The sequence below is a fragment of the Gobio gobio genome (assembly GCF_949357685.1).
Source record: "Gobio gobio genome assembly, chromosome: 18".
Taxonomy (NCBI): Eukaryota; Metazoa; Chordata; class Actinopteri; order Cypriniformes; family Gobionidae; genus Gobio; species Gobio gobio.
In genome coordinates, this window is record NC_137111.1 from 49696656 (window position 1) to 49717779 (window position 21124).

At 35.5% G+C, this 21124-nt stretch overlaps 1 protein-coding gene across 1 annotated transcript in view; it reads right to left on the bottom strand.

Moving 5' to 3' along the window:
- Window positions 1-21124, bottom strand: part of valopa (vertebrate ancient long opsin a) — a 41732-nt gene that overhangs the window by 8859 nt on the left and 11749 nt on the right. Inside the window, exons 3-4 of the mRNA XM_079842448.1 lie at window positions 17836-17953; window positions 15231-15470 (exon numbers count right to left, since the gene is read on the bottom strand). Coding sequence (XP_079698574.1) covers window positions 15231-15470; window positions 17836-17953 — 358 coding nt within the window. The remainder of the gene's footprint in view (window positions 1-15230; window positions 15471-17835; window positions 17954-21124) is intronic.

Consider the following 21124-nt stretch of genomic DNA (forward strand, 5'->3'; position numbering starts at 1 on the left):
AGAGATATATATATATATATATATATATATATGACAAGTAAATATATATATATATATATATATATATATATATATATATATATATATATATATATATGTATATGTATGGGCTGTCAAAAGAGTAATCGCATCCAAAATAAAAGTTTGTGTTTACATAATGTGTGTGTACTCTGTTAATTATTATTTATGTATAAATACACACATTCATGTATATATTTAAGAAATATTTGCATGTATATACATTTATATAATCTATAATATATATAAATGTTTTATATATAAAAATTATATATTTTTCTTAAATATATACATGCTTGTGTGTGTATTTATATATAAATAATTAACAGAGTACACACACATATTATGTAAACACAAACTTTTATTTTGGATGCGATTAATCTTTTGACAGCCTATATATATATAAATCATGTTTATTTCTATGTATATATATAAAAAATATAGGTTTTTTTGTATAGTTTACAGAGATACTGGAAATAAATTCGAACTTAAACTGAAAAAATAATAATAACAATAATAGACAAAAGCACATCGTGAAATTACTAAAAATTGTACACAAATTTACATAACTAAAAATATGAAATAAAAACCAATTCAAAATATTAATAGAACTATAATAAAATTAAAATAACATTCCACAGTAATAAACAAAATGCAACTATTATGAAACAAATGTAATTTAACTTAAAGCAGCTGACAATAGTGGCATTATTCAGATCAATAACAGTGTCGATGTTGCAAAGTTTGAGCCAAAGTCATTATCCAGCTCAATTCGGTTCTAGTTTTTTCATCAGATGTTGATAGTGCAGATAAATCGATAATATTAATAAAACATTGATAGGAAATGTTTACAGTCCAAATCCAGTTACTGATAAATGCACAGAAAGGTTTGTCTAATGTTGATGAAATATCATCACAGTAACTCAATGATGATGTTTTACACCGTCTGTCTTTCAAAGGAAGGTGAAGCTTCTCTTATGATCAAAAGTTGAATTCTTTAGACGTTTGAACTGCTTTATTATTATAAGCGCTATAAATAAATGCATTATTTAAAAAGAGCATAAAAGAGAGATGAAGGTATTCGAGTCAATTCAGCTTAAAAAACATCCTGCGCTCGCTTCACGCTGCATTTCTCTTGTCATTTATTGATGATGCGTTTATTATTTATGATGAAGCTGACAACTAACCACAGCAATCAAAGGGTGAGCTTGTGTAGCGCTGGTCTCTTCTGATGTTCTAATGCTGTGTGATGAAGAAGATGAAGAAGGATCAACCGCACATGACTAAAACAAACCTCTGGAAAGTGTGTGGATAAACCTCAGGGCTGCTGATAATCAGGAGTTGTAGGTTTGATTCCCGTTTAATTTTTCCCTTAAAGGGTTAGTTCACCCAAAAATGAAAATTCTGTCATTAATTATTTCCCCTCATGTGGTTGGACACCCGTCAGACCTCCGTTCATCTTCAGACACAAATGAAGATATTTTAGAGTAAATCTGATGGCTCTGAAAGGCCTCCATTGGCTCAATGCACTTTACACACTCAAGACCCTTAAAAAGGTACTAAAGACGTCGATACAAAGTCCATCTCACTACAGTGGTTCTACAATAACTTTATGGAGTGACGAGAATAGTTTTTGTGCGCAAAAAAACCCTAAATAACGACTTATATAGTGATGACGATTTCAAAACACGGCCTCATGAAGCTTCGAAGCGTTATGAATCAGTGAGTCGATTCAGCAGTTTGGAGCGCCAAATTTCAGCAGTTTGACACGCGATCCGAATCATGAATCGACTCACTGATTCATAACGCTTCGAAGCTTCATGAGGCCGTGTTTTGAAATCGTCATCACTATGTCGTTATTTAGGGGTTTTTTGCGCACAAAAACTATTCTCGCCGATTGATAAAGTTATTGTAGAGCCGCTGTAGTGAGATGGACTTTGTAACTTTAGTCTTTAGTGTCTTTTAAGGGTCTTGAGAGTGTAAAGTTGAGCCAATGGAGGCCTTTCAGAGCATCAGATTTACACTAAAATATCTTCATTTGTGTCTGAAGATGAACGGAGGTCTGACGGGTGTCCAACGACATGAGGGTAAGTCATTAATGACAGAATTTTCATTTTTTCCAACTAACCCTTTAAAGTCAATAACTAACAAATAGTCATTCTCAAGATCGATCAGATTTAATGTGTCATTTAGCTGATCATTTGAAGCTATAGTTGTAACTCTCCAGCACATTTTACTGCTGGTCCTTCAAGCCCGGATCATAAACAAGCCTGACATGTGAAATAGTTAGAATTTTTTTTTTTTTTGAAAAATATGCGTTTCCGATGTGATATGTGACGAGAAAAGAGAGAAGAGCGAGCTCTGCAAAAGGCGGATTCGAACCCGGGTTGATTGCGTCAAAGCAGACTTTACTGACTACACCACTGAAGATGTTGAAATACAAGCATTTTTTAAATCTTGTTTGGCCCAACCAGGCTTTGTTAGGCGGTAGGGCTGCACGATTAATCGAAATCGAACCGCAATCGCGATTTGGCTTATGTGCGATTATGAAAGCGGAAAGGCTGTGATTTTAATGATATAAATACATGCCCAGTGTGTCAGTGTAGAGCTGGGGCCCGTTCTTCGTACGTCGCTAACTCAGTTAGCTGGATTTGATTGTTGACGATTTGACATGATCTTGGATTGTTTGGTTCTTCGAAGCTCATCCTGGACTTGTTGTCATAGTAACAGGTCCGTAAGCTTAAACCTGCTCGGGAGCGGCTGATTTCATGTAAACAGGATTAGATTAATCTGAGGTGATACTTAAAATCTGTCCCAGCCACTGCTACTTTATTACAAGAGTTCATTACTGAACCAGGGGCAATAATAATCATTTTAAATAATAATAATATACAAATTTTATATTTTATATGCATATGAGAATGTATATAATATTATAATGTTGTATAATATAGACACAGCCACTTGATTGAGCGATTTATTTGTGATGGAATAATTACTTTATAATTTTATTGGAGGTTACACACACGTTGTACAGTTACTCTGAGCCATGCATTAATTTAAGTGATCACAGATATTATGGGATGGCTTGATGCAGGGCAAGAGATGCAGATAATTTGATCTTGACCCTTAAGAAACTTTAATACTGTCACGTTACAAATCTGCTCCAAATTGAATTAAAAATTAAATTACAACATTGAAATAAAAATGTAAAGGGTGTACAAATACTGTATAAAATCGTGAATATAAATAATTGGTAATCATGTTTAAAAAACAAAAAACATTTATCATTTATCTATAATAACTTTTATGTTGGTTTGGCTGTTTCCTTATAAAGGTCCAGAAATTTGTGGGGTTTTTATTGTATAATTTGTCAAGTTTTTTGCCAGGTGGCTTTTTTAATTATATGATGTCATTACGTTGCTGTCTTGACGCCAGCCAATCGCTGCATTGCTGATCGTGGTTTCGAGTATCGCTGCATCTGCCCTCTTCAGGGAACACAAGAACGCTCAGTGATCTTAGATCATTTAATCCAGATATTTTAATCCAATCCGCAAATTCGTTTGAAGAACCAAATTAGCCAGAGATCAGTTATCACGATTAAAAGATCTGGGATCTGTCAAATCATCTCAGATGTACGATTTCGATCTATTTATCAGTAATAAAAGAGCAAACAAGACATTTACAGATAGAAATGACCAGGTAGGCCTAACAGTAGTATTGAGGTAAGAGCTACTAATGACATTTAATAAGGAATCAAATGTTAAATAATACTGGATGGTCTTCCCTGAATAAGCTAAACACAGATTAAAGTAATAAGCAACGTACGAAGAACGGGCCCCTGATCTGTGATCAGTAGTAAACAGGAGCGGTTCTAGGATTTCACCCCAGGTGATAACTCTACTGAGTGTTATGGTTGTGTATTGCAGAATATCGATAGCACAAATATAAAGGTGCTCATAACTGAATTACATTAGTTTAAATAAACCTAAAACTACACATGGTACAGTCTTTGTTTTATTGCTTATGAAGTTGAGTACACCTGGATGTTCTTAAAGGAGAAGTTAACTTTCGAAATAGAACCAGTCCATGACTTGCTCACCCTCAAGCCATCCTAGATGAAGGAAGTCATACACACCTAGGATGGCTTGAGGGTAAGTCATGGACTGGTTCTAATTTGAAAGTGAACTTCTTTAAGATTATCTTAAGACGTACTAAAGAATCATTTTAGAGCACTTTAAGTACATTATTGAAGTGTTGTGTACTTTTTTCACCTGAGATCTCATTATTATCATACTATTATCAATCTGCTGTTAGCTAGGTAAATGAAAAAAAAATTGTCAACAAAAAACTTGATTGCTTTGGTTTGAATAGCGTGACCAAGCAATGCTGAACTAAACTGGATGATGATGATTAACTACAGTACGAACTGAGAATTCATTCTCACCCTTTATTACCTCGTTTCAGTAAATCACATCCACGATTTAACTAAATGAAAACAATATGAATTCTTAATTAGTGGCTAGTTTGCCTATAGCAAACTTATATTTTGTCCGCATATCATGTGCTGGGCTCCATACTATGGAAAGCTAATTTGGGATGGCACATTACCGTAGACATTGTATACATTTAATGCATTAATGCAGGCCAATCAATAAAATAAAAAAAACACACAGAAAATACCTTCTATAACGTCCTATGTGCCGCGAGATGTCATGAATCGTCTCCCGCCTCCAGGTGACATGCAGCATAAGCGTTGCACATCTGACGACGAAGAGCTATCGAGACACGCATGCGCAGAAAAGCAACGAGAATAAAAAAAAAATTATATAATTTTAAGTCTTTATTTAATCGACATGCCCTGCATTTCTACTTGTTGTTTTTATTTTAAAAAGTAAAAATTACACTTTCAATAAATTGATAACATGATAGTTTTAGGGGGCTGGCATGACAGACAGGGCTAAAGCGCCCCTAAAAAGGGTCTAGAACCGCCCCTGGTAGTAAACGCTGCTCCGTCTGAAAGCACTGCGAGTTTGCGTCGCTTATAACGTGCGTTTAAAAAAACACCACGCGCCAAACATCTTCACAAACTAGTAATGTGAAGCGGTCATAAACCTGTTCAACAAAATACAACGTTTAATATGTTTCAACTCACTTCATATCGTCAGTCGAGCTGATGTGGCTTCTCATCACAGAATGTCAATCAGCACTGAATACTTTATTATTATGAAAATACCCGAGAAGGCTTGAAGAACTCATATCTTGTCGCAGAAGTATTATCTTCATGTTGAATCAGTGGAAGCGTTTCTATCTTCGTTTTATTCAGCTACAGCGCGAGCTTCTCATTAGGGGTTTCCTGAACACGATGACTTCTCTGAGGCGTCTGTGGAGTTTCTGCTCGAGGGCGCCCTCTGGCTTCCAGTATGAGTTAAACTTTTGGGTCGAAAATAAGAAAAATAATACTTCTAAATAAATTTATATGACTTGTGTTTTTCTTCAATGTACAGGAGTTTTAATCCCCACAGTGGATGCATAAGAGGCCCATTTTTATATATGATTTATATTCCATATTAAAGACATACAATTTAAGAAATTTATAATCACAGATAAAAAGCACAGATTTTTATCATTATATATATTTCTTTCTAATGATTTTGTCATAGGCTGTCTGCATACTAACAGGTAACCCCTAATTTGTTTTGCAGAATAAGTTTTCTGTAAATTATAATTATTATTATACTGCTATATTTATTCTTAAATGCTATTTTAAATTTGTAATAATGAAAATGTTATTGTAATAGTAATATTTCTTATTTTTATTTAGCAATAATAATAATCATAATAATAATTATTAGCCATATTAATTTATAAACACAATGTTATATACACACACTTTTCATTTGTAAAAATAAAAATAATAATAATCGCATTTTAAATCGCAATCGCAATTTTAACCAGAATAATCGCAATTAGATATTTTCCCCAAATTGTGCAGCCCTATTAGTCAGAGCTAGTGCGAATAGCACTCCGTTACATATAATGCAACGCAATATTATGTTATGACCAGCTCGTTTCAAGCCGCAACATAACAGAGCACAATGCTGGGTTAAAAACAGCCCAAGTTGGGTTGAAAATGGACAAACCCAGCGATTGGGTTATTTAAGCAAACATTTGAATCCAATCGCTGGGATAAAACAACCCAATTGCTGGATTTGTCCATTTTCAGCCAACTTGGGTCGTTTTTAACCCAGCATTTTTTAGAGTGAGGGATCAGACAACAAAATCGCATCAACGCAAATTGTTTTGTTTAATTAAACAAATGATAGGGATATAAACTAACAAAATAACCATAACAAAATCTTTCAGCTACATGATATAATAAATAAATGCAAAAGAAACAATTGAGAAAAGAGTCGGTAAGATATTACATACTGAGCAAGAAACTCTCATAACCTCGTAAAATACACAACACTTTTAGAGCGTGTTCGCACTTGACGTCTTTTCTGAAGCCGCCAGCATCTGTTTTACATTATAATCCTATGGAGGTTTTTTTATTAAACCAGAGTTTTTTCTTAATGCACTTTTTTACACAGCAATGCCGCCGTCTTTTTCTACAGCTTAGCGCGTTTTCAAGTAGAGAGAACTTTTCGGATAAAAACGCCCTACGTCAAGCGCCTTTTTGACAGCTGACCAATGACAAGCGAGTAGACTCGTTTCCATAACAACAAGAAAAATGGAGAAGGTGCCGGCAGATCGACTAAACAGCAATAGCAGGTCTAAAAATATGCAGCAAACCGTGCATCATCCACCCGGACTCAATTATTGCAAGCACCAAACTATTTTCTTCCCCGTGTAACGCCGCTGACCCACAAACGCCGTTGACATTCTCCTCCCCGTTCACATCTAAAGCCAACTTTCTCGACATTTTGTATTTCTGCACCAGCTGTTGCTATAGCAAAAGTTTTTTTTTACTAAAAGAGCGCTCGTCAACTTTTTCTTGTCAAAAAAGACGTCAAGTGTGAACACAGCCTTATATACTCAAACTAATTATCAATTGTTACATTCCATGCATGTTGTGTATTGTTTTTGGGTTTGTTGTTTCTTTTTCCGGTTTTCTTAGTTATTCTCGGAAGCATCTTTTTTCTTTTTTCTTTTTTTATTGCACTTTAAGCAAACAAATTCAATGTAGAGTCAGAACTGCAATACATACAAATAGGAAAACAAGACAGTCAGCCAGGGGGGAGGCTAAACATTATATAAAAATATCAAAGGATTCACAAACAGAAACAGTTTTAATTGCTTTCTTATTGCGGGAATGAAGGATAGTATTGATAAATGTCTGTATTTCTTTTTCAAGAACCAAAAACAAAGGTTGGGTTTTATTGTACTTACATTTATGTATATGGAATTTAGCAAAAATTAATTAAATTTATAGTATAGTATTCTTTCCTTTTACTTGAGGGGATATTGTTAAAACCAAATATAACGTTTTGTAAACACAAAGAAAAAGTGGGGTCAATGTTGTCAATTATAAATCTGGACAAATCTTTCCAAAATTCTTACATCAACGCAATGCCAAAATAAATGAAACAAGGTTTCAGCCAATGTATTGCAAAAAGAAAAGTTTAGATCAATATCCTTTTTAAATTTAACAAGAAAATTATTTACTGGGTAGTACCTGTGTAAGATTTTGAAACTTACTTCTTACTTACTTTTTTCAAAATTGCTGGGTTAGTCCATTTTCAAGCCAACTTGGGTTATTTTTAACCCAGCATTTTTTTAGAGTGTAGAGCCAGTTGATTGCCGAGTGCAGCCATTCTACGTCATCGACATAGAACGCAAACAAAATGGCGCCGCCCATTTTCCAAATATGTAATGGATTTTTTAAATAACGTGGATCTTTCATGGGTTTTCTACTACATATTTTAGTAAGAGACATCATTTATTTCAGTCTTAAAGGGATGGTTCACCCAAAAATGAACATTAGCCCATGATTTACTCTCCTCATCTGAGGTGTGTATGACATTCTTCTTTCAGACGAATAAAATCGGAGTTATATTACAAAAGTCCAGGCTAATCCAAGCATTAGAATTGGATTCATAGTTGCTCTGCTTCTGAAGTCCATAAAAAGTGCATCTGTCCGTCATATAACTGCTCCACGCGACTCTGGGGTGTTAATAAAGGCCTTCTGAAGCGAATCGACGCGTTTGTGTAAGAAAAATATCCATATTTAAAACTTTATCAAGTCAACTTTCGGCCTCCGCCTTCCCTGTTCAGTTTATGGAAAAATTGTGTAAAGTTCTCCTGCGGATGGAAAGACTAAGGCTCAGCTCCGCTCGTCATGACGTCACACACACATCTGGAGTTTCAACATTCAACACTTTTACACAGAAGGCGGAGGCCGAAAGTTTACTTTATAAAGTTGTAAATATGGAGATTTTTCTTACACAAACGTGTTGATTCGCTTCAGAAGGCCTTTATTAACACCCCAGAGCCGCTGGAGCAGTTATATGATGGACAGATGCACTTTTTATGGACTTCAAAAACAGAGCAACTATGAATCAAATTCTAATGCTTGGATTAGCCTGGACTTTTGTAATATAACTCGGATTGTATTCGTCTGAAAGAAGACTGTCATGCACACCTCGGATGACTTGAGGGTGATTAAATTATGGGCTAATTTTAATTTTTAGGTGAACTATCCCTATAATTGTATGGTTTGGCAGTCAGCGTAGTTTGCTGAAGATCTCGGTTTTGTTTCTACATTTGTCTTTGTCAGTTAGCTTAAAGGGTTGGGTTAACAATTATGCGGTTTTTGTTTTGATTATTACATTGATTTTGGCGACTCTTGTTATCATTGCATTCGGTTCCTTTATATTCTTATGTGTCTTTATTATTGGTTTGTGTTAACTTTTTACACTTCCTGTAATAATAAATAACTTAAACGGCATTCATTTTGTTTGTTGGTTGTTCTCACGTAAATGTTGCGTAATCATCCCCTTTTCCATCTTTTAAACACGTATAACTGCACGTGCTACTTCGAACTATTTCTAGTTATACTGTACATCTGATTTTAGGGAGAGTCATTAACATTAACACATATTTTAAACCACTTCGTAAATAAGGCAAACCACAAACTCTTTGTTTTTATATTAGCAACCTCCCACCAAAATCATCTCACAGAAACCCCATTAATTCTTTACCCCAAACAAACAACACCCAAAAGAAAACAAAATGCACAACATGACATCCACATCTCAGGGTTTACATTCCCGCAACACCTCACTCAGATTATAGTGTCTTTCATATTGAGTGAGGCAAGGTGTGCTAAAGTTCAAGAGTCAGGGAATGTCTTATCCTTTACTATGATGTCCAGAGTTGCCTGTTCGTTGACAATGGTATCCAATGAAAAGGCAATTCATGAAGAACCCTATAGTTCCTCCCGACTTCGTTGATTTCCACAGAAGTGAGCAGACTCTTTAGTCCATAACCATTAGCTGTGGTAACAATCCTCTCCACATCCACAAAGCTGACAAAAATTTGCATTAAGCATATAAAGAACAAAAAAAGTCCTTCTACAAACATACAAAACAGCTTCTGCATTAAATCAAACAATAGAAATTACAGTTCAACCTCTTGTACAATAAATTGGCCTCCAGATACATTTCTTAGGCAATGAACAGAAAATAAGTTACTTACAGTTGAGCATGAAAACAACCGTTTCCCAACAAGGACTTCACAAACAACAACCAGCAAGGCATGTTGGCATGTTACCTGAAAGGTAACCATACTCTCTTCCTCTACTAATCTCTTTACTTAATCTAACCCCAGCATCACTAGATCGCCCCCTAATGGTGAGGAATAAAATTGCAGCCTATCAAAGATTAATGTTACACACGTAACATCAATTAACATGAGGAAAACCAATCAGAAACTCCCACACTCTGCCCCAACAGGAGGAGACTCTCTAAACTCTCTCAACTACACTCAAAATAATGCTGGGTTGTTTTAGGTTGTCCAATTTTAGGTCAAATATGGACAAACCCAAGCCTGGCTCCGCCCTTCTACATACCGCTCAATTTTCAATTTTCAACTTCGAATATCCAGAAGTTAAAGCCTTTCCAGCTCGCTCCGTTAGTGGTGAAGGAGTTTCTGAAGCCCTATTCGGACGGTAATTGTTTCTCGTGGGGTTGGAAGGTATTGTAGTCATTTACAGAGGTTAGTCAGTGATTTTATGGCCGTCCGTCTCCCACTACCCGCGTAAAAATCCCCAGCCCAATTACCGACTGTTTTAGACAAACACCAGGTTGTGTGGTCATTGAATTGCCGTCCGAATCCAGATGAGTTTTCAAGAATATATCACTTCAAAATTCCCTGTTTATATCCTTTTTGACCCCTGCAGAGCACCGTACGGCTGCGCTTCGCTGTCATTTGGATGCATTTCTAGACTTGTATTTCTTTAAATGCTGGCAAGTATTTACAAGAGCAATATATTTCATCACCGCTCAAAAAATAAGAGGAAGAAAAGCATGTGAACATTTGAATTGGGCCGTTATTACGGCAGCATTTATTCTTATCATACCAAGCATATGATATTTTATTTACAGCATACAATCATGTTACGGACCACTTGAGCAGTGCGTTCCCGAAACTAAATAAATCACAATCCAAATGCACAAGTTTTATCACTGAGGTTGCGTGCACAATCTTATTTTTACGGATTTCCATGTGAGAAACAGAGGCGAACGGCGTATGACATATGTTATGACCAAACGTTAGCGATTGGTTATGGCAGATCCAATAGTTTTGAACTTCAAAAGAGTTCCCGCCTTCAAGGAAGAGACTCTGAACAAATGAAATGTAGAGAGTCTGGTAGGACTAAATTAGACGAAACCCAAACATTGGGTTAAAAATGTAATTTAAAAATGTAACCCAACAGCTGGTTTTGTCCATATTTAACTCAAATTTGGGTTGAAACAACCCAGTGTTTTTCAGAGAGTGCCAATAGTGAATCTTCCGTGTCGTGAGAAAGTGGTCACTGCTCCACTTCAGACGTATTTGTTATCTCACAACCTCTATGAATGTTTCCAATCTGGCTCTGGCTCTCTCCACAGCACTTCTTAGTGCAATGATCTCCTTACGGCCATTGACTCAGGCTCCATCATCTTTTCAATTCTGCTAGACCTTTCCTCTGTAATCTCTCACAGTATTCTCATTTCACGCCTCTCTGCGCTTGGTATCTCTGGAACCGCCCTATCTTGGTTCACTTCCTTCCTACCTGTCTGACCGTCAGCTTTACATCTCTATCCGCCCGTCTCACATGGTGTTCCCCAGGGCTCTGTACTCTGACCTTTTACTCTTCATCTTCTACATGCTTCCTCTAGGTCACATTATCTGTCATCATGGCTTTAACTTCCATTTCTACGCAGATGACACCCAACTTCCATTCCCCACCAACTCCATATCGGCTTGTTTTGATTTTCTCAAACTCAACACTGATAAAACAGATCTACTTCTTGTTGCTTCACCTCAAATTACATCCCATTTAGGGCTGTCACGATTCCTCGATTAAATTTGAATACTTGATTTTAAAAGATCCTTGTTTGCAATTTTCCGGTGTCGTGTAACCGGGAAAATACCGGAAGTGGCGAGTTCCACGGACGAGAATCCTTAAACCGCATTATTAGACTGTTTTCTAAGCCTGCACAATGTATTTAAAGGGCTGATGAATTGAGAAATCAACTTTCCTTTGACCCTTTGATATATAAAAGTTAATCGGGATATAAGAATATCCTGTAAGTTTCAGAGCTGAAAACGTCCTTGTTATTCAAAGAAAAGCTTTTATAGACACCAGGCCCAGAAAACGAGAGATCTCAGAATATGTCGACCATTGACGTCATAGGACGCAGAAGCGACGCCTCAAGCCCCGCCCACCGACTCGTGGAGCTAAACGGGTTGAGCAATAAACATGCGGTTCCAGCTCACGTGTGTAAGACACTGCATTTGTTCGCTTCATTTCACCGCGGATTCGTTTGTAAACGAGACACAGGTTGAGACTGGATCTGCAGACATATTGAGATTAAACACAATGCTGTGCTTCTGGATCTGACAGGAACACTGCAACACACCTATGTGAGTAAAACATGTTAGTATGGCATTGTTACAGATCGTTTGATATCTATTGATTACACACCTCAGCACGCGGTCACCGGCTGGAGAAGCTGTTATTGGTTCATTCAGGATCAGACTCGGACTTGTAACGCCAGCTCGCAAAGCCCAACGTCCCGGGGGCTATGTGCTTTTCAGACGGGCTATCACCGGCCTGCCGACGGGCTGTAGTGAAATAACACTCCTTTCTTGCGCGCGCGTGTGTGTGCGGTTCGCGGTTATATCCACTGATAATCGGGCGGGCCACCTAGTGGTAAAATCAAATATTCACATGCTTATTACTTTAGATTTGGTTGACTAATTTTAACGGGCTGGATTTTATGTTCGAAAACGTTGGTCCGATCAGAAATCAGAATCATAGCAGGTTGACAACATGTTAGCCCCTTACCTGTCACCCCCCTTTTTGAGAATACACGTGAAAATGCACTATCCAAACTTAAAGGGCTGTATTTCAAGAATGCTTTGGAATATATACCTAAGTTTGGTCTTGTTTTAAAGCAGACACTCGGCAGATTATTGCTGAAGTGAACACAATTCAAAATATGAAAGTATGAGAAAGTTATGGAAATTTAAATTTACTGTAAATAAAAAATACTGTACTAAATATTTTTATTTTATATAAAATATATATTTTACAAAAATGTTTTAATCTAAAATTACTATAAAATCAAAGCCATATGTCTAACCAAATTTGAAGTTGATATCACAAAAATTGAAGTTCCCATGAGATTTTGTTTAGGCGCTGTACCACAAATAGCCACCGGGTGTCCCACATATTCCATTGATTGTTTTTTTGATGCATTTTTCTGTACATTTATGTCCAAATATCCCTTCCATCACAAAATGGTCACCAAATATGGAACCCTGAGACTCCGCCCTTTCCGACGATATGTGTTTTGTCAAGATTAGAAAAGATTTTTATTATAAAGTAGTTAAAATAAATGTTGTAATATAAAACATGACGACGCCCACTAGGGGAGGAGCCCGCTAGAAGAATTTAAAGTACCGTTTCCATGGTAACGCAATGTCCAATTTCAAAACGGTTTTCACAGGATGAATTTTGAGTTCGTAAGCTTTCAAATGATACCTAATTTATGATAATTACTCAAATATATGATACAAAAAAAAGCCGATCAAAAAAAGAGTGCCAGGCGTCCCGCCAGCGGGACGGTGACAGGGAAGAGGTTAAAAACCAAATTACAACATTTTGATATTAAGTGGCAAAAAAGGCAATCAAACACTTCAAATATTTACAAAGAAAACTATTCCTATGCATAGTCATCCTAAAGTGCTTATTACAAATATACCTATTTTATTAAAGTGCCAGTGCTTCTTACTTAATGTTCACCGTTTTGGTTGTTAATCAGCCATCCTTTAAGCTGTTTCTTAAACGAATTAAAAGTGGAGCTTCCTCTAATTAACGTTGGTAAAGTATTCCAACTTGTGCAGCCTTTAATAGATGCGCAAAAGTAGACTTTCTAAATTGTACTTCATAATCACCGCGAACAATTGACCTAGAGCTAGTCTCACTATTTCTCTTTTTAATAAAATCCCCCAGGGGTGGTGGGGCCATTTCATTCATAGATCTATAAATAAGAATACTAGTTTTAAACACTTAAGTTTTCAAAGCTTAGGAGCTGATGCTTCTCTAAAATTAAACAATGGTGAAATGACTGTGGTTTCCTATAAAAAACCTTAACTGCTTTTTTGTAGAGTTGATCAATGGTTTTTAGTGCAGTAAACCAGTGTTCATTTCGTTGACGAATAATTTGTCATAATTTTCGTCAACGACCTTTTTTCACTGACGAAAACGAGACGATAACTAAATAAAAACTAATGTTGGATGACAAAAACTATGATGAAATTCAACTGTCATTTTCGTCAACAAATAAAAACGAGACGAAAATGTTAGGGAGGGACGATTATTGAAGAGATCCAGTCAGAACTGATGATCTGTGTCACAGATGCGCACATTTGATCTGAACTGATCTAACCGCTGGAAAACACGGCACTATTGCACTTCTACAGGCTCACACACCCCCAATCCAGCTCCAGAGCGGCTCACAATCAATGAATAATGCACATTTATGCCAGGCAATTGTTTATGAACTAATGCTGATGATTAATGACAATGTTTACTTTACGATGTTTATATAGTAATATGTTTTAGACGGTTGTAACAATGCATATTTTATCTCCTGAACTTGAATGAGCTCCTGCAACTTCAATAGTAAGGCGCATTTCAAAATAAGAGTCCCGGTGTATTTCGAGCTTGTTTATCATTATCAAAAGTCACGCAATATATATTCGTTTTTTGTTACACAATAAACTGTATTTAATTTAATTCCCATTTAATTCATAGTCAGGAGGAAAGACCAGTATTTGACACACATTCAATAAAGTATCAGGGTTATAATAGTTCACTAAAACCATTAAAAAATTACTTGAAATTAAATAAATAAATAAAAAACACTTATTTGAAGCTTTACCTTAACCTGATATGGCCTAACTAAAACAGAAATACAAAGTTATAAAAACTATATAGATATTAAAATTAAGAATTGAGCTCTTTCGTGTATTTTTAATGTCAAAAACAAAATGTCAAAATGTCAGTTCAGTCGGTTATGTAACGCTTAAATGCTTAATGCATTACAATTGAACTAAACTCATTAGATTTTAAATTCTAGTTTTAGTCGACTAAATATCATAAGATTTTAGTTGACTAAATCTACAGTAGATTTAGTCGACTAAAACTAGACTAAAACTAAAAACAATTCAGGTGACTAAAATATGACTAAAACTAAATGGCATTTTAGTCTAAAGACTATGACTAAAACTAAATCAAAATTTGCTGTCAAAATTAACACTGCAGTAAACGACCAGACTGTAAAACAGTATTCGATATGCGAAATAATCATACATTGTAGGTAGGATTTAGCAGCCTCTGGCCTTATTTGTTTGTAATTTTGTAGATTATATTTATAGGCAATGCATGATAACGTGCACTTTGAATGCAATGCAATATGCATGAGTGTAAATGTCACCTGTTTGTTCATGAACACGTAGATGACCGGGTTGTAGACGGCCGCTGTTTTGGAGAAGAACGCGGGAACGGCTGCCAGGCGCGGATCCAGGTGAATGCTGGGATGGGCCGTAACCACGATGGAGAAGGCAGCATACGGAGTCCAGGCCACCATGAAGGCCACTATCATCACCACCACCATCCGGGTCACCTGCCGCTCCGGTTTCCTGGCATTACCCAGCCTGCCGTGGGTGTTGGACACCTGCAAAAGACACACATGCAATGTGTGTTGACAAAATAATTACCATCATGGCTATATTTGACGATGGTGGCAGATAAAACACTCAATTATAAGGCAGGTCGAGTCAGCTTTATTTCTATAGCGCTTCATACAATACTGGCTGTTTCAGAGCAGCTTCACAGAATCAATGATGCAAACCATCAAATATCAGACCATTTCTGTTGTAAAGCATCTCAGAAGACACTACACTGCAAAAATGCTTTTCTTGCTCAGTATTTTTGTCTTGTTTTCGGTCCAAATATCTAAAAATAAAAATATCTTAACCCCTTTAGTGCCAAGGATTTCTGTTGTTCAACATTCACTGCTTGTAAAAACATCACACACTTACTTGATCTGGACTAACTGAGTATCAGTACAAAGATTAACCCTCTGGTGTTCTTCGTCTTCCCGGTCATAAGTTACCGGACACCTAAAAATTCAACTTCTTCCACCTCAGTAAAACCAATGCAATTTATTTTTCTTCAAATAATATTTTTTCTTTTTAATTTTGTATTTTGAGATGATTTGATGTTATTTTTTAATATTTATGCAATAAGTATGGTCTATTTTTGCCATTGAAAATTTTTTTTTTTTTAAATGTGATGTAATTATTATTATTTTTTTTTATTATTGCAGTATTTCAGGTTAAAATAGAGACTAGGCCTTCAAAATAATTTTTTTTGAAGCGCCCTCTTTTGGAATTATTTAAGAAATCATGCAACCATGTGTGTAACCACTAGAGGTCTCTATGGAGAGGCTTGAGATTTCAATATATATTTTTGAAAAATCTTAAAGACTATTTATTATAAAGTTTTAGATTTTTTTTGTTGTTGTTAGAAATATAGATTTTTTCTGTGAATTTGTGTTTTTGCAGATTTCCCATTAATTTCCTATAGTGTAATTTTTGACCGAAGAGCACAAGTGGGAGTGTTTTTTTTACGACCAATTAGCATGCTCGAATCATGCCCTCAATTTATTTGTGTTTATATCGCTAATACTAGAAAGTCACAAAGTTTCATATCATTCTGATGAAGCTGTGATTTTTAAAAATTCAAAATATGGTTCATAGGTTCAGTTTTTCATAGGTGTGTGTGTGTGTGTGTGTGTGTGTGTGTGTGTGTGTGTGTGTGTGTGTGTGTGTGTGTGTGTGTGTGTGTGTGTGTGTGTGTGTGTGTGTGTGTGTGTGTGTGTGTGTGTGTGTGTGTGTGTGTGTGTGTATAAGTGTGCGTGTGTGTGTGTGTGAGTGGATGTGTCAATATCACACTCTTCATATTTTAGAGTGTCACCTCTTCACTGCTGTGCACTTTTTTTCAGCATTGTGGCCGATTTGTAGATTGTACACACAAATATTCTGAGAATTTTTGTGTTTTTGCCGATTTCCCGTTCATTTCCTATGGTCGAAGACAATGAACGCTACTTTTTTTTTTTACGACCAATTAGCATGCTCGAATCATGACCCCAATTTTTTTTTTGTGTTTACATACCTAATGCTAGAAAGTCACAAAGTTTCATATCATTCTGATGAAGCTGTGATTTAAAACATTTCAAAATATGGTTCATAGGTTCAGTTTTTCATGTGTGTGTGTGTGTGTGTGTGTGTGTGTGTGTGTGTGTGTGTGTGTGTGTGTGTGTGTGTGTGTGTGTGTGTGTGTGTGTGTGTGTGTGTGTGTGTGTGTGTGTGTGTGTGTGTGTGTGTGTGTGTGTGTGTGTGTGTGTGTGTGTGTGTGAATATCACACTCTTCATGTTTTAGAGTGTCACCTCTTCACTGCTGTGTACTTTTTTTCAGCATTGTGGCCGATTTGTAGATTGTACAAACAAAATATTCGGAGATTTTTTGTTTTTGCCGATTTCCCGTTCATTTCCTATGGTCGAAGACAATGAACGCTACTTTTTTTTTACGACCAATTAGCATGCTCGAATCATGACCCCAATTTTTTGTGTGTGTTTACATACATAATGCAAGAAAAGTCACCAAGTTTCATATCATTCCGATGAAGCTGTGATTTTTAACATTTCAAAAGTCAGAAATGACCGAAGAGCACCAGAGGGTTAATGTTATTTGACCACTGTTTATGATAAAACTGGGTTGCAGTGTCATTCATTTCTTAATTTATGTCAGGAGTGCAAAATAATCGATCTGTAATGAACAATATTTTGAATGGAATATCAACAAGAATCAATATATTTGTGGTCACATACATGCACTAAACGGCGTCATGCACTTCAGATCAGTTTTATGGTTTGTCTGTGTTGTGATGAGCAAGAAAGCACATATTGGGATCATTGGGATTGAGTGAATGGCCGTCTAAAGATCCGCTGGACTGTATATGTTCTGGAGCGACTGACCTTCCTCAGCTTCCTGATCAGTTTGCAGTAGCAGACGACGATCACTCCCAGCGGAAGAATGAAGCAGGTGATGAAGAACGTGATGATGAAGGTGTGGTCGTGCAAGTTTCCCGAATACCTGCGGAGGGACAAAATCAGCGATCTGAAGAAGAGAACACTTTCATTTTTATTAAAACAGATTTAAACTTTCTTTTTTTCTTATACAGGGTCACAATAAAAACTGTCTAGAAACGACACTGTAAATAATTCTATTATTAATAAGTTATAAGCAATTATAGTTATACAAGATTCAACTAATTTTTAAGTCAGTTTAATGTAGTTTAAATTGAAATGACTTAAGTTGATTGTACTTAATTTTAGGCAGCAACTTTTTTTAACAGTGTAGAAAATTTATATCTATAACTTTTGTCCCAGTAAAAGATTTGACGTGTTTGTACGTGCAAAAGTTTTCACTTCAATGTGCAAATGTTTGCTTAATGTTCTGAGTCGTCTTTGTCTCGTGATTTTAAGTGTTATTTATGGTAGCTTGTTTCCGCCACAGAATAAAAAAATTGAAATGTAATTGTGACCTTTTATCTCACAATTTTTGTGAGATATTTCTCTGAATGTTTCCAATTGCAAGAAAAAGTCAGAATTGCAAGACTTTTCCTCACAGTAACTCCTGCACATTTGTTAATAACTATGGAAGCTTGTTTCCATCACAGAATAAAGAAATAAAAATGTAATTGCGAGCTTTTTATCTCACAATTCACAATTTTCGCAATTGTGTGGAAAAAGTCAGAATTGAGTTTATATCTCACAATTAAAACTCAGAATTGTGAGATAATCTGACTTTTTTCCTCACAGTCGTGAGTTTATCACAATTTAGACTTTTTTTCTCCGAATTTTCACAATTGTGAGAAAAAGTCAGAATTGCAAGTTTCTCAATTCTGATTTTTGTGCCTCAATTGCGATTTATAAAGTCCAAATTGCAAGATATAAACTCAGACTTTTTTCTCTGAGTTTTAGTAACTGTATGAAAAAGTCAGAATTGCAAGTTTGTATCTCACAACTTTTTTCTCAGAATTCTGAGATTTAAACTTTTTTTCTTATAATAAAAATTTTTTTTCCAGAATTTTCGCAATTGCAAGACAAAGTCAGAGTTTCTAATCACACAATTCAGATTTTTTTTCCTCAATTAAGTTTAAAAAAAAAATGTTATTGTGTCTAACTGTTTTCCTTTGTGTTGTTGACGGTTTGTATCATTGATATTTTACTTGTAGTGCTTTGATAAACACTTAAAAAGTTCTTTATAAATCAACTTTGACTTATAAAGTTTGAATTGCAAGATAAAAACTTGCAATTCTGAGAAAAACTCTGAATTGTGAGAGATAAACTGACCTTTTTTCTCAGTTTTAGAAATTGTAAGAAAAAGTCAGAATTGCAAGTTTGCAAATTTATTACAGGGAAAAAAATAAAATAGAAACTCGTTTCCATCACAGAATAAAGAAAAACATTTAAATTTGTCTCTTTATTATTTTCGCAATTGAGAGAAAAAGTCAGAATTGAGAGTTTATGGCTTTATTCTCAACTGTGAGTTATAAAGTTAAAATTGCAAGATATAAACTTGCAATTCTAAGAAAAAAATACTTTTCTCAGACTTTTCGAAATTGCAAGAAAAAGTCAGAATTGTGAGATATAAAACCAAATTTTTTCCCCCCTCACAGTCGTAAGTTTCTCACAATTTTGATTTTTCTTCTCAGAATTTTTGCAATTGCAACTTTTTTTAAGAATTCTGAGATAAAAAACTTACAATTGCAAGATGTTAATTCCTCACAGTAACTCCTGCAGGTTTGTTACGGGGAAAAAAATTAAATAGAAGCTCGTTTCCATCACAGAATAAAGAAATAAAATTCATTTTGACTCTTTTTTTCACAATTTTCGCAATTTAGAGAAAATGTCAGAATTGAGAGTTTACGTCTCACAATTCTGACTTTCTGTGAAAAAACTCTGACAAACTCTGATAATCTGACAATACTCTGAGAATTTTTCTTTGCATGTAAGTTTCTCAGAAATTATATGTTTTTTTATTAGAATTTTTACAATTGCGAGAAAAAGTCAGAATTGCTAGTTTATATCTCAGAATTCTGCCTTTTTTCCTCAATTGTGAATTATAAAGTTTGAGTTGAAAATCTGAGAAAAACTTGTGAGATTTTTTCGTGAGTTTCTCAAAATTTAGACTTTTTTCTCAATGGCAAGAAAAAGTCAGTATTGCAAGTTTATAACCACACAATTCTGACTTTTTTTTTCTCTCAATTGCGAGTTATAAAGTTTGAATTGCAAGAAATAAACGTGCAATTCTGGGAAAAAAGTCAGAATAGTGAGATATAAAATCAGAATTGCAAGATGGTGATTTGAAATAACTCCTGCACGTTTGTTACACACATAAACTCGTTTCTGTCACAGAATAAAAAAAGGTAATTGCAACTTTTTTATGGAAATGCATCCCATGAAAGTCTCGGTCTAATGCAAAGCAAAATGCAGAATGTCTGAGTTTAAGGAAGAAAGGGGGTCCAATATGAGCCAGTGACAGAAGGACATTACACCATATAACTGGAGGTCATTTACCCACCGCTCTGAAAGGATTTAATATGTGAATACAGTCCAGGTGTTTCAGCGTCTGAAATGATGCCCAGATGTGCCAGTTAGCTCGTGCATATTCTAGTTTTCTCATGATTGTCTTAATTCAGTGCAGAAGCTGTCGCTGCCACGGCTCTCTCAAAAGCTCTTTCAAAAGGTTCTTACAGTGACAGCTTTTGTACCTTTGTTCTGACAACGTATAATACATTTGCACTTACTTGACCTGAAAAAACTAGTCACATGATGTGTAACGTGACATTTGTATATTTTTCTCAGACTCACTAAAGCACATGATGATGTGTGAAGACAGAAATGACAAAGGTAAAATGGAGTATTTCACATGGCCAAAAATGAATAGGCATTCATGTTTAAAAGGATGAATTAGTAGAGAAGAGACAATAAATCTGAGACGGTTAATTATCCTGCTGGTTTAGCCTTAAATGAGGAGGAGTGGAGCTCTCTTGGGTGAAAGTTTGACAAGCTCCATCCATTAAACTATTTGTTTGAAAATGAAAAGATTTTAGAGGATTTTAGAAGATGTGTTTATGAAGAGCCTCAGAGATTGAAACTGTATTTTTAGTTGTTTTATGTTCACTAATCCCCTTCACCAGTTGATTCAAAGAGTCCTGGCGTGTGATAAATGATGTTTGACTCCAGCCTTCACATGCTA